The sequence below is a fragment of the Lactuca saligna genome, chromosome 5 (genome assembly GCF_052625555.1).
Source record: "Lactuca saligna cultivar CGN05327 chromosome 5, ASM5262555v1, whole genome shotgun sequence".
Lineage (NCBI taxonomy): Eukaryota > Viridiplantae > Streptophyta > Magnoliopsida > Asterales > Asteraceae > Lactuca > Lactuca saligna.
In genome coordinates this window covers 234,146,532-234,171,965 of record NC_136421.1, presented here as the reverse complement: position 1 = coordinate 234,171,965, position 25,434 = coordinate 234,146,532, and the positions used below count along the sequence as shown (strand labels likewise).

Here is a 25,434-nt window from a genome sequence, read left to right as displayed (position 1 = left end):
ATTTCAAATGTGAAAAACATGAGGGGAGGATGTTGTGCCATCACACTAAGCCCTTCATTTTTTGAATCAAGAGTACCTGAAACCATAAACATAAACTGTAAGCAAAAAGCTTAGTGAGTTCCCTAAAATACCACATACACAAAACATATAAGTGCCATGGACTACCCCCATGGTCTTTCCTTTCAATGTTGAGGACCAAATCATGGTCTTACATACAAGTGTCATGGGCTACCCCCATGTTCTTTCCTTGCAATGTCAAGGGCCAAATCCCGGTCTTACATACAAGTATCAGGGGCTAGATCCTAGTCTTTCATACAATTTCCAGGGTCCAGATCTTGGTTTTTCAGGCAAGCATTACAAAGACAACTAGCATACCACATAACAAGTAATGGGACGACATTGGTGCCTTCGAAACATAGATATAGTAAGAAAACTCACCTTACATATATTTAAGCAAACTAAATAGCACGCCGCTCTGAGATCAACTATACCAATCACCCTAATAAATTTAATGACACAATCTCAGCGTATAGGTCAAATTATCTAAAGTATCCCTAGGTCAAACCCTAGTAAAAATCTAGGTCAAAGTCAATAGTCAAAATCAGCTGTTAAGATAGACCCTCCACATCGTGGCCTTCAAACGACGAAATAGACGTGAGTCCCCCAGTCGTCATGTTGTGGGGACTGGATCCAAAATGTCTTAATGAGTTAAGATGAATCCTTCAATTCCAAGGGTTCCAAAGTCCAGATCTGATCATCTCTAATGTCCAAAACGGTTAAAGTCGCCACCTTTATCACTTGAGATCCACCAAGAGGTCTAGATATCAAGTCTTAGATCTAAAAAGGATAAAGATTGGCAAGGACTCATCAAGAACCACTTAATTCCTTGACTCTCAAGATCATTTGCTCCAGAAGAGCTTATAAGACCAAAACCATGCTAAAGTTTTATGCTTTTTAAACTTACATGTCCAATGCAAGTATTGGACTCAACTTAGGTCAAAATGGGATTTTATGACCACTATGCATGGCACAAACCAACCATCAAAATTCAGATTAAACCATGAACTACTCCAAATGATCCATAGATTCATAAAGTTGCAACCTTTATGAAGTCCCTCCATCCCATCTAACAAGATCAAGAAGAAATGGGACAAAATACAAGATCTAACACTCTGTAATCAGAAAGCTTGGAACTTGGGGACTTACAAGAGTCCAAAAGAAGCACAATAAGATAGTGAGAATAGTTGTTTGCTGATTTCAAGCCTAGAGGTCACCTCCTCCTTCTTCTAATCTTCAAAAATCAACACCAAAAAGCTTAGAGAGCAACAGAGGGAGTTAAGGTTTTCTTGGAGGCTAAGAGATTGTGATGGAGGCTGAGGGTGAGCAACCCTAGCCATCACATCCCCTTAAATAATGTTGAAACCCTATAAATTTAGGGTTTCTCATTAAACAACTGCCACGCCATGACGACCATTTAAAATCCGCAACCCATCAACCCTCACCATGTCGTGGGATGCCTTCACCACGACGTGGTACTGTATAAAAAACAAAATTCATAAATTTTAAATACCTCCTGGACGATACAGTTTTGTAAAACATTCATGGGTTTTGGTTGGTTTTGAAAAATGAAATTTTTATATTGATTTTATGATGTTACAGTTAAAGGTGCTCCTATGATGCGTTGGGGTTGGCATGATGCATTCTTATGTGCTTGTTAGGTAGCCATGCACATACGTCAATGTTGAACATTTTAGAAATATTTGCATAGGGTCTCGTGATTGATTGAAAATTATGGCATCCCCCTAATGCGCTAATTATGGATGGGTCTGGCCCATTAGAATTAGGATTTTTTTATGCTTACCTATAAATATGCACACATCCCCATCATTACTCCTTGCTAGTTATTGTGAGCATAAACAAAAGAGTAATCATTATGATAGCGCATCATTTGTAGCAGTTTGTTAGCTAGATATTTTTTTTATAACTCAAATGAGGTGCAAAATTATGAGTGTTGGTCATTTTCCCCCTTTTTCTCGTTCGTCTGTGGATGTTGGTCACTTTGACCTAACCACGTTAATGTTGGGTTTTATTCAAAAATAGTCTAAAATAAATAGTCAAAACTATGAGTTTAGCAACGAAATTCATTTTTTTGATTGAATAAACTAAAACCATTTTACCCACCAAGGATCATTTTGCAAAGCTAGGAAAGATTAAAACAACCATAGAAAAGGAAAATGATACAACCTTTGAAGACTTTGATTCCATTTGGCAATTAGGAAGTTGATGTAGAATGTAGAACAAAACTTCTTATTTTGGACACCAACAAAAGATAAACTTCATAGAGATGCTAGAAAAAATCTTGTAGTAATGTAAAACTCTTTACGCTTTAATTTAACACACAAGTAATAACTTAAAGAGAGAAACAAAGTGTCTAGCTTTCTTCTAGTTACTTATTTCATTAAGAAGATGTAGAGAGAATGATAAATTCATACAGTTTTGGGAGCAAAAGAAGGAACCAAAACTAGCTCAAAAGATTCTCATTGATACTTGGAAAAGTCCTCCATAAGTACTTAAGACCATAATTCTCATATATCGTAAGTCAATAGGCATGGTGGTGTGACATCCCCTATTTCACAGCCAGAAAACACTGATTTGTTTATGTTTTATTTAAAAATCAGAGTATCCTTTTGAAGAATAATATTAAGGAATTTGTTTCCAAAATATGATAAAGATATTATCAAAACATTTCCGAAGAAATTTATTTTAATTATATTAAAAATGTTAGGATGTCATCGTCAATATAGTACATAAGCATAAACGGAAATAACATAGGCCTTACAACATCTATTATTCTACTGGCCTATAACCCATAAATCTCTCATCTGATCGTCACACCGATGCTCTTGTGCCACTAGGGTTTTCAAACCCATAATAATTAAGTTCTTTATTTACATCAAATCAATCAACCCGATTACCCGTTCCTAATATCCTCACTTTCTGTCCCTAAAACATCAAATTTAAGGGACCTAGCCTAAGGATTATCTTCGGGATTGATAATAATGCTTAGTGGATTCCTCAGAAATATATTTCAGTAAGGCAACCATGAAGGGGATGGAGTACACTTGGTGAACATGTAGTTCAAAAACACCTACAGGTTACGAGTCTATCAATGTTCCACTGGATTGTCTAGAATACTCCATAGTCATCATCTATACTCCGCTAGATGATTGGATCAGCTTTAAAATCAAGGCCTCTCGTCATTTATCTCATCTTTCATTTTTCATCATCTTTCATTTACTCTTTTTTACCTAACATATTAATAGGTATAAAATATGTACACATTTTAAATCAAGTAAAATATGTATAAATCGTTCATCAAACATAGATATCAGGAATACAAACAATAAGAAGATATAACATGTAAATTATATTAAATACTTCATATCTATGTGTGAGATGAAAGAAACTATGCACTTGTTAAATTTACGATTCAAAATTCACACAGCGCTTTGCTTCTAGCAACTGTCTTTTCCTTTGACGTAACCTAGTGTCATTATCACTAAGTCTTAGTCTAATATTTATTGTAACTAATTATTAATCTAGATTCATCATTAATTCAAATTATACTTCAAGATCTATCAAGTAAGGAACAACTAGGTAGGATCATATCGGAGGTCGGGTCCATTTGGTATACAAAGTATACTATTTGGAAATCTCACTTTAAACACCTCACTAAATCCAGCCTAGACATCATCACCGTAAGTAGATCAATCAGTATAACGACTTTGAATCACTGATAAATCTTTTTTATAGGTTCATAATAATGATAATGAACTTAAACATAAGTTATACTTAAAGTACGATAATCATAACTCAACTTACATGTGGTTTAGTGAGAAACCGGACTCTACATGGGCAGAACTTCTAAGCCGAAACCTCCACACCTCGGGGCTTTCTGGCACTTCGAGGCTTCATTAATAATAGCTAGGAAGTGCTGGAGAAAAGCTTAGAGGTTTTGGGGAGGTTTGGGAGAGAGTTGGATAGAAATGTGAGGAAAAGAGTGATTTTCGACTTATATTTATAGGCTGCCAACACCGAGTACGCAGGGCGTACTCAAAAATTTCGCGGGGCGTAACACTTAGGGCATAATCAAAAATTACGCATGGCGTAATGTGCCACGTGTCAGCATCTGGTGGTAAGCCGTGGGGAAGAAGGTGTGGTGTTAGATTTTTTTTGAAACGACAAATATACTAAACTACACCTAAATTATTCTACCTATGTCCACTGTGAAACTTGAACCCTCAACATCAAGATGGGATGGAAACACCGAATACCGCTAGGCTAGAAGCCATTTGGTAGGTGTGGTGCTAGATCGTGCGAGGTGTTGCTTTTCGGTTAATCCGAAAACTAATTATCTTGTAAAATTCATAAATTTTGCATACGAGCTCCGTTTTTGACATTCTTTATATCCACGTGTAGCTATCGACGAGAGCTACAACTTTCGTTTAGACTCTATTGACTAATTTTGAACATATTTTTAAAGTTATATTTTAACAAACTTAGACAGTTAATGTCCGTTAAAAATTCATAATTTTGTCATCCGACATCTATTTTCAACTATGTTTATATTATTGAGCTTCTATTAATGAGATCTTTGATTCTTTTTTAGGTTGTGTCGGCTAATAATCGATCGATCTAAAATTCTATCTCCGGGTTGTATACTGATACACTAAATCTTAGAAAATTCGTAACTTCATCTAACAAAGTCAGATTTGGATGTTCTCTATATGCACACTATCGGTTTAATGTGTACTATGACTTTTCTTTATAAATCGAAGGCTAAAAAGTATTTTATCAAAATTTTACTTTTTACAATACGTGGAGCCGTGTCGGTTTAATCGCAAAACTTTGACGAGTCATAACTTTTTCGTTATAAGTCGGATTTCAACGTTTCTTATATCTCCGTAATCCTTGTTACGACTACTTTAACTTTCTTCAAAGATATACGCGTATGTTATTCCTATTTTATTATATCGTTATAATCACGTATATTGCGCATAATTTACACATAAATCAAATAATACTCAAATAATTCTTCATCATTATATAATTAGGTTACAATTGTTGACTCTAACTATTACATCATCATAATAATGCTTAGCAAAAGATGCGAACGTTACAGGTGGTATCCTTTATGAAGCTAAAACAAGCAAGACATCTCATCCCCTCCCCTTTGGTGGTTATGGAGGGGAAGAGTGATAACACTCTTCCATTTTATATAAAAATACATTTCTAGTTTTATAAAAACTATGTGTCTTTAGTTTATCTAAAAGCATATGATTTATACAAAACATACGAAGTGTTTTATTTGATACTTTTAACAGAAAAATATTATTTTCATAAAATAATATTTTTTCAATTAATTACAAGAAATTAATTTATCAAGTTGTTGTTAGTGTGGTTTTTTAAGATCATATATTATCTAACAATAGCATTATATAATGTTTTATGGGCATAAAGATCTTTTAATTAAAAAGTGTGTTTAGTTTTTAGTTATTAAAGTTTTTAGAATAAGTTTTACCAAAGTTCGTTTATCATTTGTCTGTGTTAAACGTATTTGTTGAATTCCCGACAGCGGGCAGTTATGTGCCAACGAGGCTATATATAGATCATATGGATTGATGTGTTGTCCTTAATGAAGAAGAGAAAAACTAAAAATAAGGGTGGTTATAATAGACGTACAAACTCTTTATTTAAGTCAATAAATGTTTTTAACTTTTCTATATATGTAAACACATAAATGAAATTTTGTTAGGATTGAAATCTTGATCGTAAGAAAAAACGATCTTTATCGGACCGATTTTGAGTCTTAAAATTATTAAATTTAAAAATAAAAAAGATTGATGAATCTCTTTTATTCAAAAAGTTGTTTATTCTTATGTTTTCATTGTTTAAGTCATATGAAAGGAATTAATCACATGAAATAAAGAAATTTGGATGGAATTAATTATAGTGAAACACATATATCATTATACATGGGAAGTGATATTTTCATTTAATAAATTGATCTATTCATTTGAAATATATCTTTTATTAACTTGTACGATAATTGCAATGTGTTGTATCTCATATCGATGAATCGATTTAATAAATAAAAATATCAACTCCCAATGCATATTATTGTATCAATATTTGCATCAACTAACCAAATACAAGTAAACAACTAACCAATACACCTTAATCACACTAACAATTAAAACATATGTGTGTCATTCCAGATGGTTCGTATGTGCCATACTGTCATACCCATACCAAAGTCCAAAAGTAAATTCATATTTTACATCAATTAGACAATTGCCCATTAACTTCTCAATTGAAATTCATTCACTTATCCAACATAATTGAAATTGATTCCACTTATCCAACATAGAGTCTTGGCTATAGGTTTTTGTTGTTTTTTTTAATACTCTTGTATCGTTCATTTACTTCCCTACTGGCTTTTCTAATATATTGATTGCAGTTCAATATATATATATATATATATATATATATATATATATATATATATATATATATATATATATATATATATATATATATATATATATATACCAATTCCCAACCGACAACAAGTCAAAAAAAAAAAAAAAAAAAAAAAAAAAAAAAAAAAAAAAACACAAAAACACAAAAAAAACAAAACAAAACAAAAATATTGAAAATCAACTTGAGAACTAGAAACACAAACCTCATTAGTTTTAATGGTGAGAATAATAGAACTCATAACTCTTGAAGGCAAGAATAGAGATATTAGAAGCATACATCATATCAAGAATGAGAAGAACGACTTCACTTGAAGGCAAGAATAGAGATATGAGAAGCATAAATCATATAAAAAACGAGAAGAACGACAAGTTTGTTAGTGTATCTCGCATCGGTGCGATACAGTAATATAAGTGGCTATATATGTTGGAGTCTCTCTTCTCTCCATAGGGGCTCTTTTGGAGAGACAATCTTGGACTCCACATGTATTTATATGGTATCAAAGTCACCGATTCCGAGGGGTAGTGTTAGTGTATCTCGTATTGGTGCGACACGGGAATATAAGTGACTATATATGTTGGAGTCCTTCTTTCCACAAGGACTCTTTTAGAGAGTCAATCTTAGGCTCCACATATATTTACAGAGATGATGGATAAATAGTCACTTAAAGAAAAAAAAACCAATGGTTACTTGGTGAGATATTGGAGTCATTGAGAACGAACAACATCGAAAAAGAGAAGCATGTATGTTTGTGATCACGATACCTTTTCAATTTCTTTGAGGCTTTCCAAAACGACTTTTTGCATGATTTTCTAATACTTCCCAATATTTTTGTCTTCCAAATTTGTTTTCTGTTTTGGTTATTGCTTCTAATGAGTATAGACAATATCACGTAACTTTTTTCGGTCCTCCATATTAATGGGCCCTTGTCACTTGAACACTTTGAACTTGTCAAGTGCTAGTCCTAATTTGATACCAATAACATTGATTTTGTAATAAGATCATATCTAAGATCGTAAGATCAGTCTTACGTAACCCGATCTAACAATTTTTTTATTTAGTCTTTAATGTTCAAAACTTAAACTCTTAAGTCTTTTCTGACACCAGAATACAAATCTCATATATTGGTGCATATATCCAACACGTTATCTCTTAAATTTATGTCATTTCAAATCGAGATCGAGCCTAAAATAAGTGTCCATTGAGCTCGAAATCGAGCATCACATATCGTGTGAAGCCACATTGACCTCATAACTTGGTGGACTCTTTTATTTTTACTCAATGATTTTACGACTGTTGACAAAGATAAGTTTTAATTTATTGTAGTTTGCTTTCATAGCAACCGATAAAAAAAACTTTATGAAAATAAGTTAATTCTACTATAAAGGAGAGCAATGATATCAATGCATCATTTTGTCGTTGTAAATATATGTGGGCTCCAAGATTGTCTTTCCAAAAGAGCCATTATGGAAAGAAGGGGAACACCAACATATATAACCACTTATAAGATCATGTTGCACCGATGGGATACACCAACACTCCCCCTCAGAGTTGGAGGTTCGATGAGGATAAAAAGGGATGTACTGAACTATAGAGGTGCAAGATGTCGGTTCTGATACCATGTAAATATATGTGGATCCCAAGATTGTATCTCCAAAAGAGACCTTGTGGAGAGAAGGGGAGCTCCAACCTATATAGTCATTTATAGACCATGTTGCACCGATGTGGGATACACTAACAATCATTCAATATCAAATGGTAAGGAAATAGCTAGCACTCGAAAACAAAGGTGTACGATACTTGCCCCAAACATCAACATGTAATAAATGATAAATCAAATCAATCACTTGTTTTTATTGAACTTTGGTGAAAGGGAAGCCTAATAAGCTTAGCTTTAACACAAAAATGATAAGCTTTGTCTTTTACTTTATTTGAAAAACTTTCTAAAAAATTGAGTTGACATTATTTTGACCCATAAGCATAACCTAACCTCTTATCTCATAATTCATCAGGCGTTGTCATCATTGCTCATCTTTGCTTTACCAACATGTCTATTCAGTAAAGACCTCGTTTACACTCACCCATGTCGCTCATGCTCCTCGAGTGTAAGCCCTGCATAAAACAAAAATGACTAATAGATACTAACTTGCAATTAAAACTAGGAATATGCAAGACTTGTTAAATTTGACCCCGTTTTGAAGCATGCAACTTTTTTTCCCTCTATATGAATGAGATCTCCATTTGGTATTATGAAGTGAGTTTCTAAAAAATTACTTGTTTTATTTTTGAGTAATTATTATTTGCAAGTTATTTTCTCAGTAGCACCCGAGTCAATAACCCATGCATCATCAAGTTCAATCTTATCAGCCATGTTGATTTTCGGGCAACACTTTTGCTCATTCTGTTCTTGGATAAGTGTTTATGGAGGTTTTGGTTCTGCTCATTTAGTAAGCCCGATATTCGATTGGTTCCTGAGTCGATGTTTACACCCTGCGTCTTGTTTTTTTTGGTTTCATATTGGTTGACCACCAATCAGGATACCCAATTAACTTGAAGTAACCATCCATATTATGACCATTCTTCCCTCAAAAGTTACATTGTTCTTCTTCATCATTGTTTCTTCATTTTGTATCCTTTTGCACAAACCTTTTCTTCTGTTGGTTAAGATCAGTACTGATATTTTTTCCATCCGGGTGTGAAGCTTTGGAAAGTCGCTACTTTAGCAATTGGTCTCTTTGTTAAACACGTCGTTAACGTCTAAACAAATAAAAATCATTGCTTGGTTGTACTAGTGGGTAGCACATGGAAGCATGGGCGAATCCACAATTGCACAACCTAAAAACTCAATGCCTTTTTGTGCAAGACACATACTAGTAAAAAACATAAAATATAAAAAGGGAGATTTTTGTTTATTAATTAAAACTAAAAATTGCAGTGAAAATAAACTTATTAAAATTTAATAATAAAGAGTGTTTCAGTTCTGCTATGATGTTCCTAATTATGCAATCAATATAGATATGGTTATTTAAGATATGTTCTATCTAAGCTGGTATTGAAAAAATACTAACAAGTTCTAGTAAGTTTTCATATACCTAATTAACCAAAACAAGCTCTTCAGTTAATCTTAACTTTTTACTAACCTAATTAAACAAGCTCTTAATCAAGTTAGAAAAGCGAAATTACTAACAATGTAAAATTCCCAGCAATATTCAATACTTCTCATAAGTTCGGAAACGTAAAAATATATGATTTTCAGTTTATATCAAAATTAAATCCCAACACGGAACCAATCTGATAATTATTACTTATTACCAGTTTATCAAAACAATTACGGATTTCAACAACTAATTAACTAGAATGATTTAATCCTAAACTAGGTGATCAGGCTAACAAGAATTAAAATCAAACATTAATTAAGCACAAAACTGAAACCACTAGCTAGGACTGGTCCATGTTTTTACTACCTGGGGCGAGATAAGATTTTTATGCTCTTTTATACGTACGCACAAACCATATATATATATATATATATATATAAAAGATTTGTATAATAAAAATGGAGTAAAGTTACAATTAAACAAATAATACAACCAAAAACCTACAAAAACACATAAACATAATGTCTTCGTATATTTTTTTGAAGCGAAAATATCTCTTCTTCAATCAATATATTGTAAAAATTCACTTTCGATACGATTTGGATAGATGTCCAACGACTTTTAGCTTTGTGTGCTTCATCCGACAACAACTTCTACAAAATTTGTAAATCAATAAGTAAACCAATTCCATCAAATATCATATTCTTGATCATTTGTCAAATTGGACTCAAAATTTAAACATTATTTTTTTATTTCACAATCAACTAAAAAATTATTTTCGAACAATCATACCAAAAACTAAATATAGATAAAAAAAAATATTACATTAGTTCAATACTACAACAATGAATAAATTTATACGTTCTCTCTCTAAAATTCCAAATCGTAATAAAATAAAATATATAAAAAAAAAAGGAATAGAACTCTGAAGTTCAATAGATAATTAAATGTTTGTATGTATCCTGATTCACATCAGAAAACAAGAACACAAAATTTTAAAAGACAAAAAAAAAGGCCGTAGACTTGTCTAGAGGACAAATTAAATGTCTTTATGTCACAGAGATAGTAAAAATTTACCTGAAGAAAATCAGTAAACTACAAAAATCAGATACAAAGCAACATCATATTTGTACTTCAAAAATAAGCTCAAACAGAAAAGAAATCTTTGAGACTTTAACTCTTTTTAATTATAACCGAATCCAATAGGTTAAGTAAAAAATCCACCCAAATCAGTAAAAAAAAATCAAAAAACAGAAACAAATAAGAAAAAACGAAGTATTATAACAACAATGAAATAAATTTATAGGTTGTGCCATTAAAAGTCCAAATACAAATCAGCATCAAATTTTGACTTAAAAATTGAAGCTCATATAGAAGAGAAATCTTTTGAGACTTCAACTCTTTTAACTATACTCGAATCCAATAAAAATCCAAAAAGAAATCAGAATCCACAAGAAATAAGAAAAATTGAAGTAAAGAAAAACTCAAAAAGAACTCGCCTACATTCATTATCCTCTTGCGTTAGGAGAAGGCAACATATTTGGTTGTCGACTGTCCTCTTAGTCATAATTCGGATGTCGGAACTAAGATTGGCGATTGTGAGAGTGAAACTTGAAAAAAAAAAAAAATCAAACTCTGAACTATAGGTTTAGAGAGATTGAGAGAATATAAAATAGATACCTATTTGATTTAGAATGAGAAATCGAAACTTGAAAAAATAGAACTTGACATAGCATTTAGATGATCGATTGAATATTGATGTGTTGATTAAGAACTCGATTGATCGACTCATCGATATCCGTATACCACTGGATTTTCAGTTTTCAAGGGTATCAACGAATACCTATTTGATCGATTGCAGTTCTCAAGACTTCGGGCTTCAAATATTTAGCGGACGCTTCTCCAGATTTCGTTGGTTTCTTTTGGACTGTTGGGCCAACGTAACATATATAGTAATACATATCGGATAAAAATTATGCCCTCAGTTTTTTGATGCCCTGGGATTTAGCCCAACTCATATAGGATCGGGCCTGCCACTAGATAGAATCACATAATAAAAATCAAATCTAATGATTAATCACATAAAAAAAATATTAATCTTTGTAGAACTAAAAACTAAGGTTTTTAGTCAAACATGTCTAAAAACAAATCCAAATAATAAAAATAATATTATAACATAAAAACGATAAAAACTAAACAAACTTGTTGAGTCGCGATCTTCAGATCTCATAAATTGCCCAAAAACATCAAAAACGTCGGAAAAACTGAGAACTCATATCCTTTTATCAGGAAGCAATGGGGAGTATTTATAGGTAAGAGGCAGCAGCATATCAGGAATCAGTCGATCCCATGATCGTGTTTATGAGAAACATGGTCGTGTTATTTTCTGAAGCCGGTTAAATGAAGTACATTGTCATTTAGAACATTTTTACCAAAAATACAATTTTATTTTTATGAGAAACACGATCATGTAAGTTCTTCGAAGTCCTAAAAACTAATTTTTGGCTCAAAAAAGTTGTGAACATAAAACACAATGACGGGAGGAAAAACACAATCATGTTTCTTTTTCCAAAATACGCGTTTCAAACACGAAATTAAGCCCAGGTTCCAAATTCTTTGAGTGTTTTAGCTTTGTTAAGCTCCAAAAATGCATTCAAACTACTTTCAAATTATTGTTCCACTCAAAATGCCTGAAAATGACATAAAACATGCGCAGTACGAGAATTCTAACGGAATACATGAGTTGAACATTATTTAAATTAATGCATATGAAAAATCATAATATACGATGCAAAACACTAACAAAAACTAATATAAAAAAATGCATAAAATGGCATCTAACACTCTTCAACACATGTATGGCTCTTTTGTTGTTTGTCTTAGGACACTAGGCAGTAACTGGGACGAGTTTTTATGCTTTGAAGGTGGGTCATTTGACCCACTTAATTATTTTTTTCTATAAGAGGCTATATTTATGTATAAATTGTGACCCACCTTAAATATTTGAAGTGAAGTACCTTAATCCATTTTAATGTTTTTGGCAAAAAAAGAGGCATAAATCAAGATTTTCTAAAGCCCACATTTTATATTCGAATTGGCCACATACCCGATTCATTTAAGGTATAATCTAATAAAAAAAATAGTCAAATACAAGTTAAAGATATATAAAGGAAAAAAAAAAGTAAAAAAAAAAAAAGGCGTTTACACCACGTTGGTTCTTCTCCCACTTTACACAAGACAAACATACGACGGACCTGCAACTAGTGTTAACCATGTGGTTTTACGTTCTAGACTTGCCACAGGGTGGTAAGACATCCCTAGTACAGGTGTTGTTTTCATGACAAGAATTTGGGGTTTTGGTGATAAGTATTTATTTTCTAATCTCATAAGAAACTCATAGTCTCTCTTTTCTCCTTAGATTCATTGGGCCTTTTCTCGATGTCATAAGAATAATTGGAACAAGTGCAACAGGGAACAAGTGACACATGTTGAATTTTGTCCCAATGGATACGCAGTTGTGTGTAGTAACTAGACACCGAGGCTACATCTTGTCGCGTAACTGTGAGTGACTGATTTAACTCATACGTCATTGGCGCAATTCCTTTTTCAAATCCTTCTTCAAGATCTAGACATGTTTCCTTTTCCGTATTAGCTTACTTCGTGTTGGCTCTGATATCTTTCTCCATGACGGTGGGCAACCACCTTTTATCATTGCATTGCTACGCATCCATAACATGTAGTTTTGTGATTTTTCATTAGGTCTCTCGATCTTCTCATCAATGAAACCGATTTTCTTCTTGGAAAAGAAAAAGTTATTTATCTCTTAAGCCCCATCGTTGTAGTTATTATCAATTAATGAGTCATTTATCTGCATATGTTTGGGGTAATTAGATGTGTGAATATAGTAGGGTGAGTTGGCATCGACGAGATCTACTCCTTCATCTTTTGACATTTCCAAAGTATCTCGGCCATGTACCGTAAGGTTTATCGCAGGTTCAAATAGTCTGCTCAGATACCATAAAGAATTTGATATCATCAATTTGAGCAAATATCATAAAATAACTACTCATTTGTATAAACAAATTTTGTGAGATAATATTTTAGAATCAATGTAACTTTTTTTCTCAAAACAATTGAAAAATGATATCATCAGTTTTAGAAATAATATCATATCATAACAAAAAAAACTTTTAATTTCATAAAAAAAAAAAAAAAAAAAAAAAAAAAAAAAAAAAAAAAAAAAAAAACTTTTATTAAGCAATTTTGTATTTTTTAAACAAAAAAATGTTATTTGTAAATAAATTTTCAAGGTGATAATTATGTGTAATCACAACTCCCATTTTGGTCAGTTTCCTACTATAGTATCTCTAACAATAGTTTTCATGTTATAATATCTCTAATAGTGGTTTCTTGTTTTAAGAAAAATCTATTTGGAAGACTTATTTGAAAAGCTTTGTTTATCATAAAGATATAAGTTTTTTAATGAATTCCATATATATATATATATATATATATATATATATATATATATATATATATATATATATATATATATATATATATATATATATATATATATATATATATATATATATATATATATATATATATATATATATATATATATAGGGTAAAGTGATTTTGCAAGAAGAAACTTAACAAATTATATATATATATATATATATATATATATATATATATATATATATATATATATATATATATATATACCTAACAAACTTATATAAGCTTAGGTACCTAACCTCATCAAACTAAGTCATTTTGCATTGCAATTATCCAAGGTTCTTAAACTTCACCCCTAAACTTGATTTACTTCAAAAAAATTTGGAAATTCATCATTATATTTCTCCTACATCCTTTCATTTGTAGCGGTAGGATATGAAGCCCATCAGGTGGTATTCGATAGAAAGACGTGATGTAAAAGAAAGATATTGGTGAAAGTTCAAAGATTTTTGAAGTAATCAAGTTATGGGGTTGAAGTTTAAGAATCTTAGGCAATTACATTGTAAATATGATACAAACCGATGTAGTATTATGGAGTTAGGTACCTAAGCTTATATAAGGTTGTTAGGTATATTCACTTTACCCATATATATATATATATATATATATATATATATATATATATATATATATATATATATATATATATATATAAAAGGGAAGTAGCATATAGACAGCTCTAGTTGGAAGCTACCAACTTAGATAGTTTGGCATGGCTGGATACCGCTTGGTTTTGAGTCAGTGTTGTATCAACGTGCCACAATTGTTCTCTAATTTGTTTCCTCCACCTGATTTCCTTACATTTCGTTCTTTTCTCTTTTATATGTGTTCCACATCCATCGAAAAAAAAAAGAGTAGATATCAGAGACACGAAGGGTTTTCTCCCCCCCTTTTTCTACATTACATGTTTTTGTAGAGAAAATTACAAATTTAACTTAATACACTAATTACTTTGTGGAAAATAGTCATAAAAACCCAAAATTACAATTTTAGCCCCTAAAAATCGCAGATGGAATAAAGCCATTTGCGATTTTGAAAGTCCATCTACGAACGTACAAGTGCCTAAAGCACATTTATGCTTTAGGCACTTGTACGTTCGCAGATGGAATGGTCCATCTGCGATTTTGCTGTTCCATCTACGATTTTGTGTTGGTTTTTGTATAAAAACGTTTTTTTCTTCATTTTCACTTTCTAAGTTGAAGAAACTCTCACTTTCTATGATGCCTTTGACGATTTCTCCAACAATCTTAACTCATTTTATGTTTTAATCAACATTTATTTAGTGTATGTTTTTTTATTTATGCTTTATTCTATTATTTTTTGTAAAAAATGAAACTATATTGTGTTTTATTTGGTAATTATGTTGTAATTGATAGATAGAGTATTATTTATTAGTAGCCTTAAAGTTTTGATGCTATTTGGTAAGTGGTTGTATGAATGTACAAGTATAGACTGCGTAAAATGTGCATTGGATTGTTGTACATTTAGTAAAATGTCTTAGTAAAATGTCTACAATATGTTGTTGTTTTTTACTTGTCATTTGTTTAGTTGTCGTTTATGTTGAAAAATTTCTTACAATATGTTTTTGGTTATTGATTGTATGAATGTACATGTATAGATTGCATAAAATGTGCATTGGATTATTGTACATTAAGTAAATTGGATTCAATATGTTCTAGTTTTTTACTTGTAGTTTGTTACTTGTCGTTTATGTTGAAAAATGGTTACAATATGTTTATGTTTTTGAGCAAGAATATAGAAAATTTTGTTTAATGTTGCTTTATGCATTGTTTATGTTTGTAATTTGAATGTTGGATTATTTATTTATTCCATTTAATATCCCGATATTTTTAAAGGAAATAGTTGTTAAGTTTTCTAGTTTTTTGTTGTTTTTTCAGCATGATTATAAATTTTTTAATGTTAAAGCTGTTGTCAACTTAAAAGGATCGAGGTGTAACATTTTGGGAAGTATTAGAGGTGCTACATGGTACACTGCGCGATAGGTTTAGACAAACTGTGTTTGGTTACTTGTTAGACGTCCCTCATTTACAAGGGGACGGATTGTTGTTCCATAAAATGTTTCTTCATCAGATAAGGCAGGACGCCGTTTTATTTCCAAATGACATAAAACGGTTATATTTTAGAGTGGGAGATATAAAAGTGGTTTATGGCCCGAAAGAGTTTTGTTTGATAATTAGGTTTAATTTTGGCGTGTATCCCAAAATGATTGGCAAAAGTCTCAGATAAAAAAGTTACTAGTAAAAAAAAGATGTTTATTGTGTGAACAGCTATTTCCGAACCATACAAATGGTTCAGTGAAAATATGTGATTTGAAAAGTTTTATTTTAAATCATTCATTCTTAGAAGCTACCGACAATGATGCAGTTAGACTTTGTCTTATATACGTTTTGTGTGAATGATTTTTGGGAAAAGTAATAAACGACCAAATGCCGCAAGACTTTTTTTTTTGCCGAGAATTTGGATGTGTGGAACATGTAGTTTTTGTTTACTTTGAAAGTTTCATATTATTAATGTTAATGTATATTATAATTAATATTTTTTTGGCAGTTTTATTTGGGGTAGCTATCTTTGGGGTTTTACCTATGACAACATTGAGGATACGTGGAACAAGATCGATAAATATTTTTCACTACCGGAGCATCGACAAACTTTTAAATACTCCATTTCAAGATTTACAGTGCCATTTAGGGTATACAAATTTATTATTATTTTAAATAAGATGTTATTGCTATGTTAGTTATTTTAATTTTTATTACTATAATCGTGAAAATTGTAGATATGGATATATGAGATGCTTCCAGCTGTTCGTGCTAGTGGATTTGCGTTAAGAAAAAACCGAGACACACCTCGGATGAAATGATGGAGTGGTACGAAAAAATTGAAATGGGTTGATGTGAACAAGATTTTTGAAATGACAAATGTTTGTAAATATTATTTTAACTTTAAAATTTTCCTTATTACAGTTTTATATGCATTTTTAATACGTTAAATTGTTTTAGGATGGACAACGACCAAGAAATAACATGTGACCAAGTGATGATGAGATGAAGTCTTCTTATTATATGTCATTTCAAGAGTATGTATATGGTGAACGCAATTCAATTTCATCGCCAGTATGGGACCATTTTAGGAGACAAGATGCATCTTCATCTAGTATGTCTTCTAGTGGTCGCTCTCACGGTGGATGTGGACATAGTGGGAAACCAAGCTTAGAGGAGGTGTTGAAACAGCTACATGCACTGGAGCAACAAGTATTTATGAACCGAAAACCTACTGAGGTGTTTGTAGAAGAAGTGGATAATGAAAACATATGGAACAACATCAGCTTTTTGGAACCTGCAGTATTCCAAACAAATTTTGGTGAAACAGTTAGTTACACCCTACATTTTTTATATAATTTGTTAACATTTTTGTAAATTTTTGTTATATTTTATAGCTGAAAATGTAGGTTGTAGAAGATGAGTCGATGAATAAAAATAAAACCAATGAAAATGTTTTTGATGATATTGAAGACAACAATGTTATTATATATATATATATATATATATATATATATATATATATATATATATATATATATATATATATATATATATATATATATATATATATATATATATGGGAAAAGTGAATATACCCTTAAGGGTATATAAGCTTAGGTACCCAAACTTACAATACTATGTCGTTTTCTATCATATATATACATTATAATTGTCCAATGTTCTTATACTTCAACTTATAACTTTATTTATTTCCAAGATTTGTATAAATTTCATATTTATCTCCCTCTTACATATTTTTCATTTTCAACTATAATATATATAACATAGTAGGTGTTCGGTAAAAAGATGTGATGTAGCAGGAAGATAATAGTGAAATTTCGAAAATTTTGATTGTAAGTCAAGTTAGGAATTGACGTTAAAGAACATTATAATGAATATAGCAAACAAAATGACGTATTATGATGAGTTTGGGTACCTAAGCTTGTATACCCTTAAGGGTATATTCACTTTTCCCTATATATATATATATATATATATATATATATATATATATATATATATATATATATATATATATATATATATATATATTACAAATACGATTTTAATTGTTAAATGATAAGGCGCCTTTAGTTAATAATTATAATTTTTTAATTTTAATGTAGGAGTTGGACGAGAGGATAGACAAAGTGGGGCATAGTACAAATAAATTCGATGATGATGTGTTCGTTTTTTATGATAATGAACCTGAACAGGTTGCTATACTTGCATTTATTTTTTTGTTTCTTAATAGATTCATACATTTTTTTTATTAATGATTATATCTTATTAATTTAGGTGTTAGAGGAAGATGTAATAATTACAGTGACCGCAAATGATTTTGATGATCATGTTTTTGATGGCAACGAAGTTACACCTGATAGACCTAGGGTTCGAACTCCATCAAATTATAAGTGTCCTCCTTACACCGAGGTGTTCATTTAATTTGAAAGCTTATATTATTATAATTATACCTTTTATGTGAATTATTTGAAACATAATGACTTACACTTTCAATATTGTTTTAGTTGCACACGCCACCAAAGCAAAAGTGAAGACCAAAGAAGAAGGTTGATGCCAAATCAACAACCCTCATTCCTCCTCCAACATTCGTTGTTGTTCATGACTTCTCGGTTTTGCGCCTGCAACCTTATGTAGCAGGCAGTAAGGTTGTGTTACAAAATTATTTTTTTCATGCATATAAACTGGAGCACCGTTTCTACAATTTGGATTTAGATAGAGAGTTTTGGAGTGCGTTGTTTGAGCATTCACACAGCGGATGGTTGGATGAAGCGGTAACTATATTTTATTTTATTTTTATTCTAATTGCTTTTTATTTATTAATCAATAACAAAAGTATCACAACTTTCGCAGCATATGACGATTTGGATTAGATTGTTGGTGGAGATACCATTTGATAGTGATCGGTATACAATAATGCCTCCTAATTTTTTTGTTTGCCATTACTTGGAGGATGGTTTGGATTGGAGGGCTTTTATGCATGGTATTGCTACATACCCCGACTTCATGGTTCTTTGGTGGGATTGTGGATACGGTACACTGTTATTTAATTTTAGAAATTAATTTCATTATTGTCATTTTGTTTTTGTATCGTGTTATATTTTAAACTTTTTGTAGGTCCTAATGCCAGCCCATTTCATTTCCTAATCATTGGTTATTTCGGGAACTACGATTGGATTCAATGGAAGTCCATATTTATAATAGTCTCGGTAGGAGTACTTACCAAAAATTTGAGTCTGATGGAACCTTTAGCAAATTTGTTGCTCGAGTGGCTGATCATTTAGACAAGATAAACTACTGGGCACACAGGAACATCCCAAGGATTCCATTGGATATGAAATTCATTTTTGAAACAAATGTTCCCCAACAAAATATTGAGTTAGGAGATTGCGGTGTTTACGTTTGTATGTTTATAGAACAAATAGTTTCAGGCCAACCAATATGTAAACTTATTGACTCAAAAACTCTAGCTTTAGAGTTTAGTCTTAGGATGGCAAAAATTTATTGGGGATCGTGTAATAGTCCTATGTAGTTAGATTATATATATATATATATATATATATATATATATATATATATATATATATATATATATAAAAGCCTTATTTTTCTCCACCCGCCAACGTCAAATTTACAGGGTTTTATTCACGCCATGTACCCGCCCTTTGAACGACGTCGTGTATGTCAAACTCGATTCAAACCGCCTCATTGTCCACTATGTCGTATCGGTTGATCAACGATGTTTCGGCCATTGTCGATTGCCCCATCCACCGGTTCCCACCTATAAAACTCATCACCCCCATGTTATAAATCTCAAACCTCTATTTCCAGATATTTTTGGGTGAAAATCAGGATACATAGAGTGAAAAAAAAATATCTTCTTCTCTTATTCTTTATCTCCCCAACACCTTATCAATCGATGTTTCCAAAACCTCTATCAAATCGAAGAAACGAAGAAAAATTTTGATTCCTAATTGATCTGACCCTGGTTTTCTACAAAACAGATTCAAGCGAGACCTATACCCTTTAGATTTAGGGTTTTCTTTTGATAATTTATCTATCGAATGGAAAGAGAAGAGAAGGAAGTTGCTTATTGTGGCAGGATTTTTATTTTTATTTTTCTTTTTGAATTATGAGGAAGGGAAAAGAGGGAAGAAATGGGTGGAAAAAACGTGAATCACAATTTGAGATTTCTTTTCCCTGATTTTGTATCGCCTCATCGACTGATAATTTTCTCTTCTCACTATCCTCTGGGATTGCCCTCCCTACTTTTCATTTGAAAGTAAATTCACATGTGTTACATATTATAGGTTTTATGATGTTCGATTTTAAGTGGATAAAAATTTAATACAATTTTTCAGATACCCCTTTTGCTACATACATGCTACCTACGATCGAGAGAAATGTGAATTGATTATTCATTAAGAGCATTTCTAAGTGTTCATTTAGGATACCCTCTATCCTGATCATTTGTTTCTATGTGTACAGAAGGTTACACTTAAAATGATTGGTTGCAAGAAAAGATAGACGTGTCTATGTGAATAAGGTGACCTGTGTTCCATTTTAATAGTGGTAATTATAGAATTGAATGTCTACCAGTCATTGAAATAATACCGGTGGATCAATTTATTCAATGAAAAAGTGACTTTATGAAGTGCAGTAGAGGGAGATTGAGTTGATTCAAGTTCAGTAAACCTCCTCCCTTGTTAAGGTTATTACCAATGTGGTGCTGCATAACTTGCAATGGAAAAGTTTAAAGAAGCCCTCGAGGATTGTCAAAGGGTTTGTATTGATTTATATCTTTTTATCTTTTTAATTTTTTCACTTGACATTGACACTTATGATTGATTTTCTTTATATTGACCAGAAAGTATGTAAAGATATGTTCAAATGATCCTATTGTTTCATATAAACAGAAGTTATGTGAAAAAGCTCTTATGTATCCTTTTATCTGCAATTTTATCATTTTACAATGATAAAAATCTGAACTTGATGCTTTAATAAAGTGAATCCATTGTTGATAAAATAATAAGAGAACCAACAGATATTGATGATTTTGATGCGCTGTTAATGGACATCCAATTTCCATTATTGATTTAAATACTAAATTAAATATATTATGACATAAACTTCACCAACTTCACCAATGCATCAGGATCTCATCCATCTTTTATCTTGATTTCTCAATAATGAAGCGCATGCATCATTTTTGTAATTACTCTATTATAACTCGCGTTAAACGCGGGGGAACGTATTAAAAATTATAAAAACATTTATATATATTGCATAATAATTATAAAAGAAAGTTTATGGCTATTGTTATTATTGAAATGTGACGAAGAAACACTGAAATCGATAAATATCTATAAACATTGCATGACCTCTTTGTAGACAATGTTTTTGTTTTATTAGTTGAACGACCTTCCTCGTCACATATGAGTACCTTCAAACATTTTTTGTTTGTTACACGAGAAATAGCTACATATAATTGACCATGGGTGAAGACAATCTACGCAAGTATAATCTAACATTTGATAATGAATTTCCTTGGCTTTTGTTAATGGTCATAGTGAAACAAACTGCTATTAGGAATTGCCTACGCTAAAAACGGAATGGAATTTTTTTATCGGATAGGGTCAACTTCATGCGAGGTATATAAGTAGTCTTATTGAAAAAGTTACCAGATATGATTTGTGCTTCAATGAGGTGTCCTCCAACCCTTACGATTTGTAATCTAGTACCATTGCATAGTGCTCTGGTTTGGTCGATATTACGAAGCAACATGACCAAAACACCTTTTTTTAGTATAAGTTTATGGTGAGAATTTCAAAGGCCTTAAAAGCGTTCAACACATCCAGAGAGTATATTGATTCCTTAAAAGAATCTTCTACCCCAGTCTCACATAAGGAATCTAAACTCATATATGTTTTCCCTTCATCTTTCAATCAATTCTAACATGTAGTCATTGATAGCATCAACTTCTTCATTAGTAGGGACCAAAATAGCTTTATCTTGAAAATACGATGGATTATCAAGATGATTCTGAAAGGATGAATAAATGCAGGATACAATTGAATGAATATGGTCACCTGTAGATGGAACGATCACATCTTCTGGAAATTCAACTTCAACTTCACCATCATTAGGATCACCGATAGTACCTTCGCTAATTTTAAGAATCCAATCAGCAAATGATTTTGTCTCCTCGAAATCATTGTTTGGACAACCGACCTGAAGCCTCATGTTTACAGTCAAACGTAAAACTATATGTTCACACCATAATCTTGATGAATGCACTGATGTGTGCATAATATCTGAATGATTTCCTCTTTTTATTATTAGAATAATTTGTCGAAAGTCACCTCCAAATACAACGGTCATGCCTCCAAATGGTTTATCATTGTCCGACGGAAGGCTGATATCTCTAAGTGTCCTATCAACTGCTTGGAAACAATGACGATGCATCAGTGGGGCTTCGTCCCAAATTATAAGGCTTGCTTTGTTCAACAGGGAAGCTACATCGTTACCTAGCGTAATATAACAAAATGAATTCTCATTCAAGTTAATTGGTATATGAAATCTTGAATGTGTTATCCAACCACCAGAAAGCAAGAGTGCTGCAATTCCGCTTAAAGCAACATTAATAACTACTTCACCTTTAGATCTAATAGCAGCAAAAAATGTCTTCCAAACAAATGTTTTTCCTATTCCTCCATAACCATAGAGGAAATAAGACACCACTTTTTTTTGTTGTTAACTGCATTCATAATTATATCATAAACATTTTTTTTGCTCGACATTTAATTTTGAATGATGTTCAAATTCAAGATTGGACGGATCATAATTAAGCTCATCTTGAATTAACATATTGCAAGAATCTTGAATATATTTGTGATCAGGTAATGGCATATTGGGTATTTGCTTAAGACTCAGTCCATAACTCAATAAAGATTTCTCAATGGACGACAACGTTAGGTGGTAAATTGCTTTCGGTTTTAGCTTCAAGTTGAAAACATTAAAAAATTATGAAATAATTTATTTATAATATCAATTAAAGTGGGAACGTTTTTTGTGTAAATGGTTTAGTTTCTTTAAAAATATACCTTTCACGTCTATTTCTTGTTCACGAACGTGAACGACATCATCAGAAAGACAATTATATGTCTATTTAAAAACTTGATGAAGTCGGGATAGACTATTTGATGTAATCGACATAAAGAATAGAGACCTACAGAAAGAAGTGGTGACCCAATGATGCGTTTCTTGTATAGAAGATATTCGTTGTCATCGTCTAATAGACCAAGAGCGTAGCAAGCATCTTTGTAAGAGTCATAAACGGTCCCGTTAACCATTCTAATATCTTCACAGCAAGTAGGAACATTTACTTTGTTGAGCAAAATGTGTAAGTAATAAACATCACCAGACATGGGAAACACATGATTAATTCTGCCAAAGGACTTTGTCTTTGTTTTTCTTCTTGTCCATATTTTATCTGATTTATTCCAAACATATTGAGTTGGGAATTCAACATAGGATAACTCCCTTGCCTTTTCGTCGTAGCTATTACATTCCATCCAGGCCAAAATTGAGAAGCATCAATAGTTGGATTAGAAACAACATTAGTAACACGTTGGGATGGTTTAAACACAACAGGTTGTTTGTCTTGTAGGTGAAACGATAACCTTTCAATAGGTGGTGTTCTGTAATGAATGTTGTACCTAAAAAGTCTCCAACACGCCTCACAAGCAAAAATATAACAACAATTGTAATACTCAACAATTACATCACGATCGTTATTTTCTTTATATTGTTTTTTGTTATTTTTGGCATCATAAAAATACGTGGTGATCATGTCTGGACCTTTGTTAATTTACTTAAAAATGTACTTTATCGATCCAAGCTGATTACACCACTTCAAGATTCATATGGGCTTGGTATTGCTTCAAAAGTATCTTATTATATAGAACAACATATCTGGAAAAAAAAACAAAATGTCATAAAGAAAATTAAGATCATCTAACATATCTTTCCTATAAAAGATAACATTTATAAAGAAAAAATGTTTATGTAAATAAAAGTTTAATTTTTATACCTATTGTCGAAAGAAACTCTGTTTTTCAAGACATTGTTTCCATTGTCATGTGTTTGGTAAACCGGATAACCATCATCGTCAATATACGTATCATTTGTAAAGTCTTTTGGAAATCGTTTAGAAGATTTGCCATTTTTCATACATGGCATAAATGGAAAATCATTGCCGCAAGTTCCATGTATCATGTTGTCAGAAACAATTTGATACAAATCTTGTTCAAGTTCCTTGTCTGACAATTCAGCACATATAACGTGATCTATGTCTTCGGGATTTGTAAGTTTAGACATTTTTCTAAAAATAGGCATACGTGACAATGTAGAAGACCCCTTTTTTGAAACTCGATCGTATATATAACTGTATGATGCAAATGTGTTACTTGGTTAACGCATGATATTATAAAATCAAAATAAAATAATATGAATAATGAGATTTTAGATTTATACCTCCATCGACTTCACCCAAAAAAATTTCTTCCTTGAGTCTAGTGATTAGTGAATCAAGTATTATTTTGAATATTCTTGTCAAAATATTGGGCCTGTCTTCTGGTTTAAGATTTTCATATTCAATGAATCTAATTACCTCTAGCCATTTAGGATTACATGTACCGGTTAAAAAACGATCAGGATAACCAAAATACTTACCAATGTCATTGTGTCTAAATAATTATGTTGCATGTAACGGCTTCCACCCGTAAAAGAAGATGGAATAATATTACGGGTTCCCATCGCAGGAGCAGCATCGGCCAAGTCTCCATAAGGAGCGACACGTAATGTTGGTTGGTTAAACCGAATATAATTAAGCCGATCATTTTCAACCATTGTATACGAATCAAAAACTGTTGGAAGAGTTTTCTGGAACATAATATCAAAGATATTTCATTAGTTCTCTGTTGTATACGATAAGCAAAAAACTCTCGCATTGTCAGTGTTATTCGTCCTTTGGAGTTTGGTTCTTCAACACCACGATGTAATATATCCAATCGAAATCTATCTTTGGCATAAGGGAAAAATAAAGGATATTGAAGTGAAAGATATTGCAGATGCAACTCATTAATACGTTGAAGTTGATGACTTTAAGTTTCCAAAACAATATCTCA

At 31.6% G+C, this 25,434-nt stretch overlaps 1 protein-coding gene and 1 long non-coding RNA gene across 2 annotated transcripts; both read right to left on the bottom strand.

The window, feature by feature from the left end:
- Positions 1 to 10,100: 10,100 nt before the first annotated feature.
- LOC144998120 (uncharacterized) lies at positions 10,101 to 11,538 on the bottom strand. The gene is made up of 3 exons (XR_013660136.1): positions 11,319 to 11,538; positions 11,142 to 11,248; positions 10,101 to 10,291 (listed from the first exon to the last, which is right to left on the bottom strand). It is a non-coding gene; the product is annotated as an uncharacterized LOC144998120 (long non-coding RNA).
- Positions 11,539 to 22,180: 10,642 nt separating this feature from the next.
- Positions 22,181 to 24,625, bottom strand: LOC145046383 (uncharacterized). The gene is made up of 5 exons (XM_078994672.1): positions 24,339 to 24,625; positions 24,155 to 24,220; positions 23,479 to 23,806; positions 23,350 to 23,410; positions 22,181 to 22,986 (listed from the first exon to the last, which is right to left on the bottom strand). The coding sequence occupies exons 1-5, from the start codon at positions 24,623 to 24,625 to the stop codon at positions 22,181 to 22,183; spliced, it is 1,548 nt and encodes a 515-aa protein (XP_078850798.1).
- Between the last annotated feature and the right edge of the window lie 809 nt (positions 24,626 to 25,434).